The sequence below is a fragment of the Leucoraja erinacea genome, chromosome 22 (genome assembly GCF_028641065.1).
Source record: "Leucoraja erinacea ecotype New England chromosome 22, Leri_hhj_1, whole genome shotgun sequence".
Taxonomy (NCBI): domain Eukaryota; kingdom Metazoa; phylum Chordata; class Chondrichthyes; order Rajiformes; family Rajidae; genus Leucoraja; species Leucoraja erinaceus.
The window spans coordinates 34,467,756-34,487,059 of record NC_073398.1 but is presented as its reverse complement, the minus strand read 5'-3'; the positions used below and the strand labels follow the sequence as shown (position 1 = coordinate 34,487,059).

The 19,304-nt window shown below is 43.5% G+C and overlaps 1 protein-coding gene across 2 annotated transcripts; it reads left to right on the top strand.

Moving 5' to 3' along the window:
* The first annotated feature begins 76 nt into the window (after positions 1 to 76).
* Positions 77 to 18,574, top strand: atp5f1c (ATP synthase F1 subunit gamma). Of its 2 annotated transcripts, XM_055653435.1 has the most exons (9): positions 77 to 228; positions 4,938 to 4,972; positions 6,284 to 6,415; positions 10,788 to 10,992; positions 12,708 to 12,851; positions 14,454 to 14,518; positions 14,632 to 14,787; positions 15,790 to 15,886; positions 18,442 to 18,574. In XM_055653435.1, exons 1-9 carry the CDS (start codon positions 188 to 190, stop codon positions 18,443 to 18,445), a joined length of 879 nt encoding a protein of 292 aa, XP_055509410.1. In that variant the 5' UTR covers positions 77 to 187; the 3' UTR covers positions 18,446 to 18,574. The 2 variants fall into 2 exon arrangements, with proteins under 2 accessions (XP_055509410.1, XP_055509411.1); XM_055653436.1 differs by lacking the exon at positions 18,442 to 18,574 and having other exon boundaries at positions 15,790 to 15,890.
* Positions 18,575 to 19,304: the final 730 nt, after the last annotated feature.

Genomic DNA, 19,304 nt, shown 5'->3' with positions numbered 1-19,304 from the left:
CGGGAGTTGCAGTCCGCCGTGTGTTGGAGTGAAGCCGGGCTGACAGTGTGGGGACTACAGTTCCCAGAGTGCACTGAGCCGGCGGGGAGGGGAAGGGAGGAGAGGATAGGAGGAGGAGGCGGCCGGCAGCGGGCTGACCTTCAGCGGCGTCGGCGACGGTGACGGTGGTGGAGGAAGAGGATTCGCCATGTTTGCGAGGACGGGCGTCCTGGTTCTGGTGCCCCAATGGTAATGGCGGCGACGGGGTGGGTGGGGGGGGGGGGGAGGGAGGGAGTGAAGGGAGGAGAGAGACGGGGACCGCGGCTTTTTGTCTCGTTGCTGGGCTGCGGGGGGAGCGCGGCTGAGGTGACCCCGGACCCGCTAGGCCTCACCACAGGGCAGAACCGGGCCACTGTTTAGTGGTTCAATGGAAATATGTTAAAATTCACATACTGTGTGGGAGCAAAAACCATATGGACGCAGTCCGCCCCACAGTGCACGCCCCCAGTCACCCACATGTCAAATGCAACCCATCTTAACATAGAAACATAGAAAATAGGTGCAGGTGGAAGGCCATTCGGCCCTTCGAGCCTGCACCACCCTTCAATATGATCATGGCTGATCATCTAACTCAGTATCCTATACCTGCCTTCTCTCCATACCCCCTGATCCCTTTAGCCCCTATAGCTCTATCTAACTCTCTTGAATCCATCCAGTGACTTGGCCTCCACTGCCCTCTGTGGCAGGGAATTCCATAAATTCACAACTCTCTGGGTGAAAAAGTTTTTTCTCATCTTAATTGACCTCCCCTTTATTCTAAGGGCATTTGTCCTATTAATTGCAAATGGGATTTATAATCCACTGCAGGAGAGGGCTTTGAAGGAACGTGTTATGTTCATGAGTTATATAATTCTTAGAGGATAGGACACGCTAGAGGCAGGAAAAATGATCCTGATGTTGGTGGAGTCCAGAACCAGGGTTCACAGTTTAAGAATAAGGGGTAGGCCATTTAGGACTGAGATGAGGAAAAACCTTTTCACCCAGAGAGTTGTGAACCTGTGGAATTCTCTGCCACAGTAAGCATTTGGAGGCCAATTCACTGGATATGTTCCAGAGAGAGTTAGATTTAGCTCTTAGGGCTAAAGGTATCAAGGGATATGGGGACAGGCCGGAACGGGGAACTGATTTTGGATGATCAGCCATGATCATATCGAATGCTGATGCTGGCTCGAAGGGCCGAATGGCCTACTCCTGCACCTATTTTCTATGTATTTATAGGTGCAGATTTAGGCCGATCGAATCTACTCTGCCATGCAATCATGGCTGATCAATCTCTCCCTCTCAACAACCCCATTCTCCTGCCTTCTCCCCATGAACCCGTACTAATCAAGAATCTGTCAAATTAATAACAATGGCTGGAAGAAACATCTGTTTTAAAATGATCAAATTCTAGCAATACACGACCAACCTCTCCTTGTACAAAAGAGAATGAGACTCTCAGCAGCATTCTTTAATTAGGGTTGGTATGGACAGTCACAGAGGGATAAATTGCCTAAAGTGTGGCATCCCCTCTGCCATGTGTAGGATGCGACTGCATATGCTGGTTTACACCGAAGAATTTTGGTGTAACTCAGCGGGTCAGGTAGCATCTCTGGAGAAAAGGAATAGGTGCTGTTTCGGGTCAAGAGCCTTCAGACTCCAGGGTCTGATGAAGGGTCTCGACCCAAAACTTTACCTTTTCCTTTTCGCCAGTGATGCTGCCTGACCCGCTGAATTACTCCAACATTTTCTGCCTCGTCCCCTCTGCATAGTGGGAGGCTGATGATGATGATGATGTTTTATTGTCACATGTGCCTAGCTATAGTAAAATTGTTTGTTTTGCATATAATCCAGTAAAATCATACTATAGATAAGCAGCTACCAACTCGATTTCCTCTATTTCCCACATGCCTACTCTCGTCCCTTTTCCATGGATTGGTGTAAAGCTATTCTCAGTTCAATACTGCTCTTCCAAGAAAGCAGCTGGTTACCACCTCTTCCAGCTTTCCTTAGCCTCCCACCAGTCTGAAGGATCCCAACCTCAAATGTCACCAATTCATGTTCTCCAGAGATGCTACCTGACCTGCTGAGTTACTCCAGCATTTTGAGTATTTTCTTTTGGAAAACTAGCATCTGCAGTTCTTTGTTTCTTGTTATCCAATCCTGGTCTCAGGATGACAAATGCTTGAGTATTAATTCTCTTTCCCAAATGGCCAGTACGCAACACATTCGGGGCAAATTGGGACAGGGAAGAAATACTGATAGGATCAATGTATGAAGTATACAGTAATGGCTGTATGTGCCTTTATATTAAAGCGCCTTTGTAGAGAAACTGATTTAAACCTTGCAATGTCATTTTTTTTAATCCCCTAAACATTGTTTTATGTTGAAGTGCATTGATAGATAGTGTTTTTTTGCAGTTCAGTTGTAAGGAATGATTTTCTTAATATCTTTGATAATGTATGGCACTAATTATTTTTGATAAAATGATCAGTATCAGAATAATTGTAATTGTAATTGTAAATCTTTATTGTCATTTCCTGAGTATTCGCATACTCAGAGGAAACAAAAAAAACGTTTCTCGACCAGTGTCCATTCAGTTTTCGTTACAAAATAAATAGCAATTAAAGTTAAAATACATGTCATGAACAATTTAACCCTCTATAAACATTCAATAACATTCAACAGCCGTGTTTTTTTACTTGCAGTTCATTTAACAAGTTCGCAACAGAGGAAACAAAAAAACAGGTTTCTCGATAGCCTGTAAGAAGCTGAGGAGATTTTCTTGCAATATCTTTGATGGGAGGATGTATGAAAAAGTCATGCGATGGGTGGTAATCTTTGATGATGGAGATGGCTCTGTTGATGCATCTCTTCTTGTATATGTCCAGCAGGAATGGGAGTGGAGCACCAATCATCCTGCTTGCAGTCTTCACTATCCTGTCCAGTTGGTGACGTTCGTACGCCTTGAAGCTCCCGAACCAGGAAGTGATGCCGTCAGTGTGCTCTCAAGTCCCCCTGTAAAAAGTCCGTAGGTTTGTGGTGGGGAGGCCTGCTTTCCTAGTCTTCGGAGGGGGTGAAGTCGCTGCTGGGCTCTCTTGACCAGAGCTGTGGTGTTGGCCGTGGACGTCAGGTCATCAGAATGGAGTCCTAGGACTTCATGCTGCACCCTTCTATCAGCTCCGTCGATGTGCAGAGGTGTATGGTGTTACAAGTCAAAGATCCTAGTTTTTCCCACGTAAGAATGAGGTTGTGGGATTGCACCAACCTGTGAGCAGCTCCACCTCCATCCTGTACGCCGATTCATCGTTGTCACTGATGAGACCCACACTGATGAGACCCACACTAATAAGGTACTTGAACACTTGTTCATTGAAACAATTGCAAACATTTTAGAGGTCACCTTGAAATAATATAATGGATAACAATGATCACTCTATTTCATATGTTATTTTCACCCCCAAGATTATTTATAGATATTGGAATAAGTGATCTGGTTTACATACATGCTCATTTGAGAATGAATGCTGAAAACAGGTATCAGTGATGAGCTGCTACAAAAATGTTTCTATTTATACTTTTTAAAAATATTTTGTGTAGGTGTTACTTTGCTGCATAAAATAGCTACAGGACACAAAGTGCTGGAGTAACTTCTCTGAAGACCACGGGTTTGACGAAGAGACTCGACCCAAACGTCACCCATGTTCTTCAGAAAAGCTCCCTGACCCGTTGAGATCACTTTGTGTCCTTTTGTGTATTAACCAGCATCTGCGGTTCTTTGTTTTTACAATCAAAACAGCAGCATATCTTGCCAAGGGAGACACAACGTGCTGGAGTAACTCAGGCAGCATCTCTGGAGAGAAGGAATGGGTGCCGTTTTGGGTCGAGGCCCTTCTTCAGACTTCTTCAGTCGCCCATTCCTTCTCTCCGGAGATGCTGCCTGTCCCGCTGAGTTACTTCAGCATTTTGTGTCTTACCTTTGATTTTAACCAGCATCTGCAGTTCTTTCTTACACAGCATATCAATAGACAATAGGTGTAGGAGTAGGCCATCCTGCCAATTCCATATGTGGATGTTGGATAGTCAGCAGCCTGAGCTGATCACCATAGATACTCAGTCCCATTCCCTGCAGGAGAATCTGAGAGCGCTCAAATTCTTTCACAAATGGAGACCCAACCAGTGTCCCTCCACCATAGTGCTCATTTGTTTGGCAGAACTTGTCCTGGCACTCAACATCTTCATGAGTTCATCTTCTCCGTTGATTCAATTCACTTTGTCCACCTTAAAAGTATAGCCATTTCTAATGTTTAAGAAGGAACTGCAGATGCTGGAAAAATCGAAGGTAGACAAAAATGCTGGAGAAACTCAGCGGGTGAGGCAGCATCTATGGAGCGAAGGAATAGGCAACATTTTGGGCCAAACCCCTTCTTAGATATGCCTGCATATGTACTTTTTCTACAGATATTATCTGGCATTATGGAATGAATGACTTCTATGTAGGTTGTAATGTTAGAGTAAAATCCAGAATACTGGAAATACTCAGCAGGTCAGGCAGCTTTTGTGATGAAAGAAAGTCATTCTTTCTGGCTTCTGAACTTTTGAGTTCATCCAGCCTTTTTTTTGTGCTCTCTCTGCATTCATGTTGCTCCAAGCATTTCTTAATTTTATTTCTGATTTTCTAGAATATTTTGCCTTTTAAACCTGGTTGAAGCTTCAGTGGGGCTGAATGAAAGACTGAGATGAGTCATAAAATACTGCAGGTTGCTAGACTGGAGCAATAAACAAACTGCTGTAGGAACTCAGCATCTTGGGAAGCTCCTGTTGGGGAAATGGACAATCACCATTTTGATTCGAGACCCATCCTCGGGATTGTTTTATTTTGAGCTTTGCGCTAATATCTACATCTGATTATGTTACAGGGGTCAAGTCCGAAACATGGCAACTCTGAAAGATAGTAAGTATCATTTTGTTTTTTATTGCTACAGAACATTGTTCTATATTTATTGAGTAAGGTGCAGATGAATATCTTGAACCTAAATAATAATAATTTTGTGGCTTTCATAGGTTTGATAACTCCTGTGGTGTTTAAACAATAGGTTTCTGCATATATCTTGCAAGTTGAGCAATGTGGACTGTAAAATTGTGCATCATATTGGCACTTCCCACTGAGCGCAATAGTGTCTAAACAAAAAAGTAGGTTTTGTGTTAAAGTTAAAAACAATAAAATGCAGGAACAATAAAATTCAGGACACTACAGGTCAGGCAACATCAATGGAGAACAAAGCAGTTAACATTTCAGATAGATGACCTTCCTTCTCAACCAAAAGGTCCTGAAATGTTAACGACTGTCCCCACTTTTCAGCATTTTCTGTCGTTGTCTCTCCAGCATCTGCAGAGTTTCATGTTTTGCTTATACTGATCGTTGCTGTTTTCCAATATTACTATATAGCTGAGGATATTAATGGAACGGTTCATTGATTGAAAGATAGCATAGAAACAGGCCCTTCGGCCCACTGAGTCCACCTCGACCATCGATCACCCGTTCACACTAGTTCTACGTTATCCCACTTTGGCATCCACTCCCTGCACACTGGGGACAATTTACAAAGGTCAATAAACCTACAAACCCACGTTTCTTTGGAGCACCCGGACGAATCCCATGCAGTGACGGGGAGAACATGCAAACTCAGTACAGACAGCAGCTGTGGTCAGGATCAAACTCGGGTCTCTGGTGCCGTGCGGCGGCAACTCTTCCAGCTGTTGGTTCACCTTAAGCAAGGTTACCAAAAGTCGATGAGCATATCTTGATGCATGAAGAACAAATACGTTGTGTCGGGATATGATTGAAAGTGAGATTGATGTGGAGTAATAGGATTATGGGCCTACATTAGTGTATTGCATACTTGAATGAATGAATGAATGAATGATACCTCATTGTTACACGTGACAAGTCACAGTGTTATTCTTTGTTTTACTCACCCAAGGTACACAAAGAGTTGACACACAAAGTTACAAAGTATCCTGCGCCAACTCCTCCTTTGTTCTGTAGTGTAATTATTGCAGATTTCAAAATTGTCACCTAAAATAAATTTTCACTGACGTCGTATGTATTAAGAGTGACCCAAAAATGAGTTTCTTACGAAATTCTTCAAAAGAAAGATCAGGTGTTACAGTATTAATATCGCATTGGTGTTGTAAAATACATTCTCGTTAAGATGCTTCCCCACATAAAATGGTGCCTGATAATCTCTTTGTCATTTTCCAGTCACCAGGCGCTTGAAGTCCATCAAAAACATCCAAAAGATCACCCAGTCCATGAAAATGGTGGCTGCAGCAAAGTACGCAAGAGCTGAGAGGGAGCTGAAGCCAGCAAGAGTTTATGGAACAGGAGCTCTGGGTATGATCATAGTGGCCAGTGGGTGGGTTCGTTCACTTGTGTGTCAGACGATGTCGCTCGCTGTTGGCTTCTGTCGTCGTCCAACATGTTGACAGAATTGGCGCCCGACGCGCCACAGGGCGCATCGCGTCGGCGCTTCCAGGGATCGCCACGAGAAGGCTTCTGTCATGATCCCCAGTGGGTGGGTGATAACAGTGGGTGATTTTCATTTTGGTTTGGAGGTTGTGGGATGGGTAATTGCAGCCTTTGTGGCTGATATAATTGAGCCTAATTTATTTTTGTGCCACCTCTCTGGTGTTCAGTGGGACACAAGATGCACATAGATCATCAGGCTTAATTAGTAATAAATCAGATAATAAATGTGAACTTGAACTTGATCTAGTATATTTTATGCTTCTTGCTGTTCTGGCCAAAACAAGTTGTTTTGCCAATTTAATATCTTAAATAATTCCATTAATTTGGAAGTAAGTATTAATTTATTATTCCTAAAATCTGGAAGTTTCAGATTCTAGTTTAATTTATTGTCACATATGAACAGTGAAAACTTTGGTTGTGTGCTAACCTGTCAGCGGAAAGACTACATGATTACATCAAGACATGCACATGATAAAGGAAATAGTGTCTAGTACAAGGTGACGTCTGATTAAAGATCGTCTGGGGGTCTCCAAAGAGATAGATGGGAGGTCAGGACCACTCTCCAGTTGGTGAGAGGATAGTTGAATGGCCTGATAACAGTTGGGAAGAAACTGTCCCTGAATGTGGAGGCGTGCATTTTCACTCTTCTATCCTTCTTGCCTAATGGGAGAAAGGAGAAGAGGGGGTGACTGGGGTGAGACCCGATTTTGATTATTCTGGTGACCTTGCCGAGGCAGCATGTGGTGTAAATTGAGTCGATGAGAGGGGGGTTGGTTTGTGTGATGGTCTGGGCTGTAAATGATAGCTGATTAAGCATTTATTTGGAACACCAGAGGTTTCAGGGAGTAATCCCATGGCAAAATATTTGCCTCTGGCTGAGCGTATCCACATACATGCAAGGTGGTGGTTAGTACAATTGCTGGTAGACAAAAATGCTGGAGAAACTCAGCCGGTGAGGCAGCATCTATGGAGCGAAGGAATAGGTGAAGAAGGGTCTCGACCCGAAACGTCACCTATTCCTTCGCTCCATAGATGTTGCCTCACCCGCTGAGTTTCTCCAGCATTTTTGTCTACCTTCGATTTTTCCAGCATCTGCAGTTCTTTCTTAAACAGTACAATTGCTGGTGTTTTTTTATATGTACGAGGTAGTGTAAAAAAATTATGAGAGGCTTGTAGGGTAGACGGTCAGACAGGCAGGATGGAAAAATCGAACACCACAGCGTATTGCTTTCAGGTGAGAGGGGCAAAGATGTGCGGGGTAACCTTTTTTTTGTACTCAGAGGGCGGTGAGTGCCTGGAATGCGCTGCCGAGGGTGGTGGTCGAGGCAGTTAGGATAGTGCTGTTTAAGAAGCTTATAGATAGACACATGAATATGTAGAGAATGGAGGGATATGGGTTATGCGCAGATAGATAAAGAGATGGCACAGACATTGTGGGCCGAAGGACCTGGTCTTATGCTGTACTGTTCTATGTTATGAACAGTGACTCACTCTACGAATGAACAGTGTTTGCTGCACAATGCAGCCTGCATTTGGAAAATAGTCACTGCATTTTTCACAATGTCTTCTCTTGCATTTCAATTTGTGATCTGCAGATGTTGTTTAATTTTGATGTTATTTAACGAGTGTGATTAATAGATATTGAGTGTGCAAGTACAAACAGATAACCGGCAAACCAAATAGACGAGGGTGTTTTTTGGAGAGTAGTTTCATTCACATCAAACCCGGGAAATTATCCCAATGCAATCACGGAATAGTAATTGAAAGGAAGCGTGTAAGTGGCATCATCAAGGACAGCGACCAGAAAAGGATTCTGCTGCAAAGATTGAACAAGGCACCGGGGGCACAAATGTGAGATGAGTAGATGATTGAAAAGATCGCTATCTAGTTGGATGTGGCTGCGGCTTGCACAGCCAGTATTTACTGCCCATCCTTAATTACCCTTGAGAAGGTTGTGATGACAGCTGAATGGCTTGCTTCGCCGTTTCAGAGGGCGACTAAATGTCAGGCACACAAAGGTTGGACAGAAAGAATAACAGATTTCCATCTCTAAAGGACATAGTTAAGAAACATGGCATTGCAGGGAGACCAGTCAGTGGGTGGTTTATCATTCTAAGTGGCTTGGGCTATATCGGACAACATTGAAAGCAACAATACAAAAATAAATAAAGCAAATTATATTAATCTTCCAGACAGTTTAGCGATTTAAAAAAAAATGTTCTGCTTAAGAATGGGTGTTAATTTTAGTAAGCTATTCAATGTAAGCAATAATTTATCTGTTTTATGGCATGTGAATGCATTTTTACAAATACTTCATTGTAGCTGTGCGGATTTATGATTTCCTCTTCTAGGCTTGGCACTAAAATCTAGAACTAGCATTTCAACCAATTAGTTTTCATTGACATTGCCAAGACCTGCCTATTGTGTAGTCTGTGGAAACAAGATCCACAGATACTGGTTTACCAAGGAAAGACACTTCTGGCTGAGCCTGAAGAGGGGTCTCGACCTGAAATGCCGTTTATCCATGTTTTCCAGGGATGCTGCCTGACCCGCTGAGTTCCTCCAGCACTTTGTGTCTTTTTTTTAGAATCATGGAGTGATACAGTGTGGAAACGGGCCCTTCGGCCCAACTTGCCCACACTGGCCAACGTGTCAAAGCTACACTAGTCCCACCGGCCTGCACTTGGTCCATATCCCTCCAAACCTGTCCTGCTTATGTACCTGTTTAACTGTTTCTTAAACAATGGGGTAGTCCCAGACTGTGGGATAGTCACTACCTCCTCTGGCAGCGTGTTCCATACACCCATCACCATTTGTGTGAAAAAAGGTTACCCCTCGGATTCCTATTAAATCTTTTCCCCTTCACCTTGAACCTATGTCCTCTGGTCCATGATTCCCCTACTCTGGGCAAGAGATTGTGCATCTACCCGATCTATTCCTCTCATGATTTTGTATACCTCTTTAAGGTTACCCCTTATCCTCCTGTGCTCCAAGGAATAGAGACCCAGCCTGCTCAACCTCTCCCTATAGCTCATACCCTCTAGTCCTGGCAACATAAATCTTTTCTGACCCCTTTCAAGTTTAACAAAATCTTTCCTATAACATGGTGTCCAGAACTGAATGCAATATTCTAAACGCTGTCTCACCAATGTCTTATACAACTGCAACATGACCTCCCAACTTCTATACTCAGTACTCTGACTGATGAAAGCCAATGTGCCAAAAGCCTTTTTAACCACTTTATCTACCTGCGATTCGACCTTCGTTGAACCATGCACCTGTACTCCTAGATCCCTCTGCTCTACAACACTACGCAGAGGCCTACCATTTACTGTGTAGGTCCTGCCCTTGTTAGACGTCCCAAAATGCAACACCTCACACTCCTCTGTATTAAATTCCATCAACCATTCCTCAGCCCACCTGGCCAATCGATCCAGATCCTGCTGCAATCTTTCACAACCATCTTCACTATCTGCAAAACCACTCACTTTTGTATCATCAGCTAACTTGTTAATCTTGCCCTGTATGTTCTCAACCAAATCATTGATGTACATGACAAACAGTAACAGGCCCAGCACCGAACCCTGAGGCACACCACTAGTTACAGGCCTCCAGTCCGAGAAGCAACCTTCCACCATCACCCTCTGCTTCCTTCCAGGGAGCCAATTTGCTATCCATTCAGCTATTTCTCCTTGGATCCCATGCGGTCTAACCTTCCAGAGCAGCCTACCATGCAGAAGCTTGTTACTGAAGTCCATGTACACATCTACAGCCCTCATCAGCCTTTTTGGTCATGTTTTTTAAAAAAAAATCAGATTTGTGAGACACGACCTCCCACGTACAAAACCATGCTGACTGTCCCTACTCAGCCCTTGCCCATCCAAATGCCTATATAACCTATCCCTCAGAACACTCTCCAGTAACTTTCCAACTACAGATGATAAGCTCTGTATTGTGTATTCTAATGTTTAAGGGATCATCAAAGATCCCATGGTGCAGGTTGAAGAACAGTGAGCCTTGATAATGACCTGTTCAATACATTTCCTTAGCTTTCCAAACAATTGATTGTCTTGGTTTAGATTTAGGTTTATCGTTGTAAAGTGTACTGAGGTACAGTGACAAGATTTTTCTTGCGTGCTGTCAAATCAGATGGTACCATACAGGAATGCAATCAAGCCAAATTCGATTGAAGAGTCCAGAATTTGACAGCCTTTCTTTTTTTTCTTTCCCTCCCAAGCCCTGTATGAAAAGGCGGAAATTAAAGCTCCTGAAGACCAAGCCCGGCACCTAATTATTGGCGTGTCCTCTGACCGTGGTCTCTGTGGAGGAGTCCACAGCAACGTTGCTAAAAACATACGAAATCAAATGCAGCAATTGACTTCTGCGGGTAAAGAGGTCAAGATTGCTACGATTGGGGACAAGCTGAGAGCACTGTTGCACAGGTAGATATATAATGGCTTCACATAAAGATAAATCCCTGGAGGGAAGGGTGTGGGGGGGGAATTGACCACAACTTTGGCTGATTTCCTGGTGCTATTTCATTTTTTAGTTTAGTTTACTGATGCAACAAGGCCCTTCGGCCCACCGATCCCTGCACACTAGCACTATCCTACACACAATTACGGACAATTTACATTTACACCGAGTCAATTAACCTACATCCCTTCACGTCTTTGGAGTGTGGGAGAAATCCAACATTTCGGCAGTCACGGGGACAATGTACAAACTCTGTACAGCACCTGTAGCCGGGATCGAACCTGGGTCTCTGGTGCTGTAAGGCAGCTACTTTACCGCTGTGCCACCTTGTCGATGACAAAGTCTCGTTTTGCATGCTTTCCAATCAAACATGGCAACAAAATGTGAATACCTTCAGCATATTTACTCTCCAGTGCTTGTGCGACAACTCCTTAATGTTGCCTCTGACCAGAGTGATACCGCACAGGTACAGGACCTTCAGCACAGCTTTTTCATACGAAGCCAGACTAGTCCCCTTATTTTTTTTATTTTTATACATCCACCTTCTCAAGGGATGTGGGCGTCACAGGCTGAGACAGACTTTAGTCGATAATGTTTTGTTATTAATGTTTTATGTGTCATTCCTAACTGTCACTGTATGTCATGCTGTCACTTGCGGGTGGAGCACCAAGGCAAATTCCTTGTATGTGAATACTTGGCCAATAAACTTATTCATTCATTAATTGTCCATCTCTAATTGCCCTTGAGAAGTAGGTGATGAGTTGGCGCCTTGCGCCACTGTAGTCCTTGTGTGGTAGGCATCCCCAGAGAGGTATACATTTGGATTGTGAACAGGAACGGCACAGGAACAGGCCCATTGGCCCACAATATCCATGCTGCACATAGAAACATAAAAAATAGGTGCAGGAGGAGGCCATTCGGCCCTTCGAGCCAGCACCGCATTGTGATCATGGCTGATCATCGCCTATCAATAACCCGTGCCTGCCTTCTCCCCGTATACCTTGACTCCACTAGTCCGTAGAGTATCTAACTCTCTTAAATCCATCCAGTGCCTTGGCCTCCACTGCCCTCTGTGGCAGGGAATTCCATAAATTCACAACTCAAAACTGCACGCAATACTCCAGGTGTGGTCTCACCAAGACCCTGTACAACTGCAGTAGAACCTCCCTGCTCCTACACTCAAATCCTTTTGCTATGAGCAAAATCATTGGAGAGATCAAAAATTATTTACAAAATAAATTGAGTTATCGTAGAAACAAAGAACTGCAGATGCTGGTTTATACCAAAGATAGACACAAGGTGCTGGAGTAAATCAGTGGGTCAGGCAGTATCTCTGGGGAAAAAAGAAACTTCACCCATTCTGTTTCTCCAGAGATGCTGCCTGACCCGCTGAGTTACTCCAGCACTCTGTGAAACATCGCCTATCCATGTTCTCCAGAGATGCTGCCTGGCCCACTGAGTTACTCCAGCACACTATGACTAATTTAAATTGTCATTACTTCTACTTTTGTAAGATACAATACCACATCTAGTTCAGCCATATATGATTTCAATAAAAAATGAGCCGAAGAATTTAAAAAAATTATAAAACCAAGTTTTATAAAGTTCTGGGAATTAATTTTATATAATATATAATTTTAGAACAAATCCAAGCTGATTTGGTTTTTGTTTTAAATTTCAGAAAATATGGAAGTAATATCCTATTGATGTTCAAGGAAGTGGGCCGGAAGCCACCTACCTTTGGTGATGCCTCGTTTATTGCCGCTGAGCTCCTGAACTCGGGCTATGAGTTTGATAAAGGTGCTGTAATATTCAACAGATTCAAGTAAGTTGCTTCGAATGAATGAATCAATGCTCTTTTAAAGTTTCTGTGCTTTTTGCTTGTTCATTGCTGTCATGTCCAAAATGATGACCAAAACATGAATCTTGCTTGTTGATGATGTCCCCTGCCAAAAATTGCCCAGTTCATTTCCCCCTCTGTGTGCCTAACAGCGACACACTTTCACCACTTCCCAGCCTCTGTCGGTCCCTGCATGCTTGTCTCCCCAACTGGTTCATAAGTTATAGGAGCGGAATTGAGCCATTCCTCCCATGTCTTCTCTACTATGCAATCCTGGCTGATCTATCATTCCCTCTCAACCCCATTCTCATGTTTTCCCCCCCATAGCTCCTGACAACTGAACTAATCAAGAATATATCGATCTCTGCCATAAAAATATCCATTAACATGGCCTCCGCAGCCTTCTGTGGCAATGAATTCCACAGATTAACCACCCTCCGATTAAAGAAATTCCTCCTCATCTGCATCTCCTTCTTTAAGGTACATCCTTTTATTCAGAGGCGATGGCCTCTTGTCCTAGACTCTCCCATTAGCAGGGTTAAATCTGCTGATCAACCTCTCCTCACCTAGATTCACCTTTCACTTTCTAGCCCCCACCTCTATGTACTGGCAATCTCCCCATTATATTCTTCCCCACGTTGCAGGGTCTCGATGCGGAATGCGGCTACCCCATTGCATCCACAGATGCTGCCCGACCCGCTGAGTTCCTCCAGCAGCTTATATTTTGTAACATGATTATATTTCCTTGGCTCCATTATCTGTTGGCATTGTTAATGATTTTATTTTCCAATACAGTCATCTTTATTAAAAATTGCCAGTGGTGCTAGGATAATTCTCTCATCCATAAAGCCAATTTTTAAAGAAATAATGTATACCACAACCAGTCTATGCATCAACTTATACCAAGAGACAGCATTGATATGAAACGGTGAAGTTACAGATTCTTACCTTGCTTACTTTTAAAACTGACTCAGAAAACACCAAATGGCTCTTAGCTCCGCCGTGGAAAATCTTTTCCTGCTTTCAGGAGTAGGTGACATCAATGGGCTTGGATGAGCAATCGTCTAAATATTGCCTAAGAAGGAACTGCAGATGCTGAAAAAAAATCGAAGGTAGACAGAAATGCTGGAGAAACTCAGCGGGTGAGGCAGCATCTATGAAGGGAAGGAATAGGTGATGTTTCGGGATGAGAGTTTCTCCAGCATTTTTGTCCACCTTCGTCTAAATATTGCCAATGACTGAATTCAAAGATACAGCACAGAAACAGGCCCTTCGGCTCACCGAGTCCACACCAACTCTTGATCATCTGTTCACACTAGTTCTATGTTATCCCACTTTCTCATGCACTGCCTACACACTAAGGGCAATTTAGAGACCATTTACTCTACAGACCTGCGAGTCTTTTGGGATGAGGGAGGAAACGGGAGCACCCGGAGGAATCCCATGCGGTCACAGGGAACTTGTGCAAACTCCACACAGACAGGGTCCGAGGACAGGATGGAACCTGGGTCCCTGGCGCTATGAGGCAGCAACTCTACTAGTGGCTTGTACCTTGAATGTTGCCACAGTTATCGTCTCTGTTTGCAGGTCTGTGATTTCCTACAATACTCAGGAGCAGCCCGTGTTCTCCTACGATGCCCTTGCAGGTTCTGGTAAGTTACTGTGCTGCCCGCCTGATTTCCTACCTGTTTTCAGATAATTCATTGTTATATTCTTACTCATTTGCAACAACCTTGCCATTAACCACAGTTTAATTTATCTCCAGAGAACTTGAGTGTTTACGATGACATTGATGCTGATGTTCTCCGAAACTACCAGGAGTTCTCTCTGGTGAACATCATTTACTTTGGGTTGAAGGAATCGACTACAAGCGAGCAAAGTGCAAGGATGACTGCCATGGACAGTGCCAGCAAGAATGCCTGTAAGGAAACGTTAAGTTAATGTGAATGATCTTACAGATATTAGCAACGCAGCCAACATAATCAAAGGCTTATCCCCCTAAGTCATTCCTCCTTCTACCTGCTCCCGTCGGGCAGCCTGAAAACACGCACGAGACCCAGAATCAACTTCTTCCCCTCTGTTATCAGGGTACTGAACGATCCATCCACAAGCCAGGGCACTGTCCAATTCACCTCCACCCCGTTGCGGACATTGGACTTTGTGCATGGAACTGATGCTCTACAATGCTGAGAACTGTATTCTGTGCTCCGTATCTTCCCCTTTGCTCTATCTATTGTACATGTGTGACATGATTGTATTGATTTATATCTGATAGGATAGCATGTAAAACATAGCTATTCACTGTGCCTTGGTACAGGTGACAATAATAAACCTAAACCTAATCATTTTCCCCCGTAACAGCTTTGGTTTCCTCTGGGTGCTCTGGTGTCCTCCCACATCCCAAAGATGTGCAGATTTGTCAGGCAATTGACCTCTGCATATTGTTCCCGATATGTAGGGAGTGGATGCAAAGGTGGGGATAACATAGCACGACTGTGAACGGGTGATCGGTGGTCAGTGTGGGCCGAAGGGCCTGTTTCCATGCTGTATCTCCAAACTAAAATAAAATATAACGTTACTGTAAGTTTAGATTATAGATACTGCGTGAAAATAGGTCTTTCGGCCAATCGAGTCCATGCCGACCAGCGATCCCCGCACACTAACACTATCCTACACACACTAGGGACCATTTACAATTTTACCAAAGCCCATTAACCTACAAACCCGAAGGTCTTTGGAGTGTGGGAGCAAACTCGGTACAGGCATCACCCGTAGTCGGGGTGGAACCCGGGTCTGTGGCACTGTGAGGCAGCAGCTCTACCGCTGCCCCGCTAAGTGTGAGCGGACAGAGATCCAAATGTTCTATAAAGATGTGATGAATGTTTAAAGGAAATAATGTAAGGAATGATTTTGTTTATTGTAGCTGAGATTATCGACAAGCTGACGTTGACGTACAATCGTACTCGCCAGGCTGTCATCACCAAGGAGCTCATCGAGATCATCTCTGGAGCTGCTGCTCTGTGAGTATTGTGTTCAACGTGGAAACTCCTCGATTGATTTTCCAGCAACTGGTGATCCAGACAGAATTATGAGAGCGCGCTAGAAATCCGTCTTCAAAATCTATCATGTGGAAATTCTTTTGCCCTCACTCCAAATAAATTTTACCAATCCATAGGCAGTTCCTTTCCTCATTTCAAATTTGTACATCTTCACCTGTTTGTACGAATAATTGAATCCGCTCGCTGTCATTTCATTTTTTTATATTCAGTATTGGTTTGCTCTTGCCAGTGCGATTCAGCTTATTATGAGCTCCTGTTATTTTAACTGAACTTAACAATTCATTGATTGAGCTTTGTATGGCATTAGTTTGCAGCTATAGGATGTTTTTACCTTGCTTATCACTTTCTTTATACTGTACACGCTAGAAATTAAATTAGATTCAATAGTTATCATGTGTTAAACAATTTGGACACCCACTGCACCAAAAAAAGAGTATCATAAAGGACATTTCCCACCCCTTTCACTCATTTCAAATTTGTACGTCAGGCAGACGTTTGTACAGATCTACAAGGACAAGGCTCGAACACTGTCATTTCATTTTTTTACCCCCAGCTATAAAAGTTAAATGTAGCTCCAAGGAACGCAGTGCGATTCAGCTTATTATGAGACTGTGGTACATGTGAAATGAACAGAACAATGGATTGATTGAGCTTTTTATGCGCATATTTTTTGTGATAGCTATTTTAGATGTTTTTCTTTTAATATTTTACTTGTATGTATCGTTAGCTTTTAGAAATGTTTGAATGTGCACTGACTGGCTGTGATTTTAAATTAGTTGTACATGGTTACAAGTGCAATGACAATAAATAAACTATTCTATTCTATCCCACCATCATCAGAACTCTGCCAGTGGACTGATTCATCCAATGACTCGAGGGACTGAGCTATGGGGAGACGTTGAGCAGGCTAGGACTTTATTTCTTTGGAGCGTAGGAGGATGAGTGATCTTATCGAGGTGTACAAAATCATGAGAGGAATAGATCGGGTAAACACACAGAGCCTTTTGCCCTAGTTGGGGAATCGAGAACCAGAGGACATAGGTTTAGGGTGAGGGGGGAAAGATTTAATGGGAATCTGAGGGGTGAGGTTTTTTTTACACAAAGGGTGGTGGGTGTATGGAGCGAGCTGCCAGAGGAGGTAGTTGAGGCAAGGGACTATCACAATGTTTAAGAAACATTTAGACAGGTACATGGATAGGATAGGTTTAGAGTTATATGGACCAATAGCAGGCAGGTGGGACTAGTTTAGATGGGGCATGTTGGTCGGTGTGGGTAAGTTGGGCCGAAGGGCCCGTTTCCACGCTGTATCACTGTTTTGAGTGAGCACCCTTGAGGCTCTAGTACCTATCTTGACTGCTCCTGGGTCCCGCCCTACCCCATCCTAGACCTCCTTGTTCCTGTGGCAGACCAGACTCACCAAATCAATCACACCCTGTAGAAAGTGGAGAAGTGAAATGCAGCGCAACAAAATATGCAGTCAAGAAAGGGTGATTATTGCAAGTGATAGAAAGTATATATTATGTTTAAAGTTTGAAGAAAGGTCCCACTCGAAAAATCACCTATCCATGTTCTCCAGAGATGCTGCCTGACCCACTGAGTTACTCCAGCACTCTGAAACGTCACCTACCCATGTTCCCCACATATGCTGCCTGACCCGCTGAGTTACTTTTTTTTTGTTTTGCAAATAAGCATCTGCAGTTCCTTGTTTCTCTGTATCATTTTTTTGGCTGTTTTGTCTGCATCTTCACCGCAATTTCGGCAAGGCCTTACATATGGATTTAAAAATATCTGCCTTCCTTTGCTGCTTTGAGCTTAATTTAGCTGCTGTCATGGCTGCATTGTATAAACGGCTGTACCAACCATTATATTTCATTTTCTTCCTATTACTACAAGGAGCTTTTAAGTTCGTAGCAACATATTTGGTCCATAGAGGTAATGGTTTAATGCTGGCACATTTTTTGTATAGGTGCAAAAATGAAGTGACTTTAAAGTCTGCTGTGTTAATCATATAACAGTCTGTATAACAGGCTGTATAATTGCTTTTCTGTTTTGCTTCTAGTTACTTAGGTTGCTGTAGATAGAAACAAATATACTCTATTACAGGTAGACAAAAATGCTGGAGAAACTCAACGGGTGAGGCAGCATCTATGGAGCAAAGGATTAGGCGATGTTTTGGGTCGAGACCCGGTCACCTATTTCCTTCGCTCCATAGATGCTGCCTCACCCGTTGAGTTTCTCCAGCATTTTTGTCTACCTTCGATTTTCCAGCATCTGTAGTTCCTTCTTACACATACTCTATCACAGTACTAGTGCAAATGTAATCTAGCAATGCAATTAGGGAGTGCTTAGGCACAAAAAGTAGATCACATTTTGGATGTGCAAAATAAATGCTTATTTATTTTGAGCAATATTGAAGTGAAAACTTGATGACCTGCTTGGATTGTTAGAGTTAGAAGATTGAAAGAACAAATTGTCTTTCGGACTAGTACTAAAATGTTTGTGTGTTAACTTTGCAGGTAACTACGGTGACCCAGAAAGAAACAGATAAAAGCACGATCCTGTTGGAAGATTATGATATGGAATTTCTACTACTTTAGTGCAACTCTAAAGTTTGTAAATTATAATGCAGTAAAAACCTTACACAGTGAATGGCCCCTTTTGTATTGTGTTTTTTCTACATCTTTAATGTGGCCTGTCCCACTTACGCGAGTTTTTCGGAGACTGCCGGCACCCGTCATAGGTCGTTACAGGTCGCCGAAAATTTTCAACGTGTTGAAACTCCAGCGGCGACCAGAAAGACGCTACGACTCTTTGGGCGAATGAGAAGACTACTCACAACCATACAGGCGACTCCCTGGCGACATGTCACGGGGTGAAGCTTGTATGGTCGTGAGTAGTCGCCCAAAGAGTCGTACCTTGTTCTGGTTGCCGCTGGATTTTCAACATGTTGAACATTTTCGGCAACCTGCAGTCCCCGAAAAAATTGGGTAAGTGGGACAGGCCCATTAATGTGGCTTTTAGACAAAGCTAACAACTAGAAGATAGATAGTGCTGGAGTAACTCAGCGGGTCAGGCAGCATCTCTGGAGAACACGGATGGGTGCCGTTACGGGTCGGAACCCTTCAGACTGCAAGCGGGGGGGGAGGGAACTGGAGGTGGGAAAAGGCCCGAACAAATCGGGGCCGGCAACAGATGGCCAAGGAAGGGTGGAGCCCACAATGATCCATTGTTGGCTGGGGAAGAGGTGATGACAATAAATATGTGCAGGAGTACAAAACAATTAGACAGGCACATGGATAGGACATGTTTGGAGGGATATGGGCCCAACGCGGGCAGGTGGTTCTAGTGTAGACAATAGGCAATAGACAATAGGTGCAGG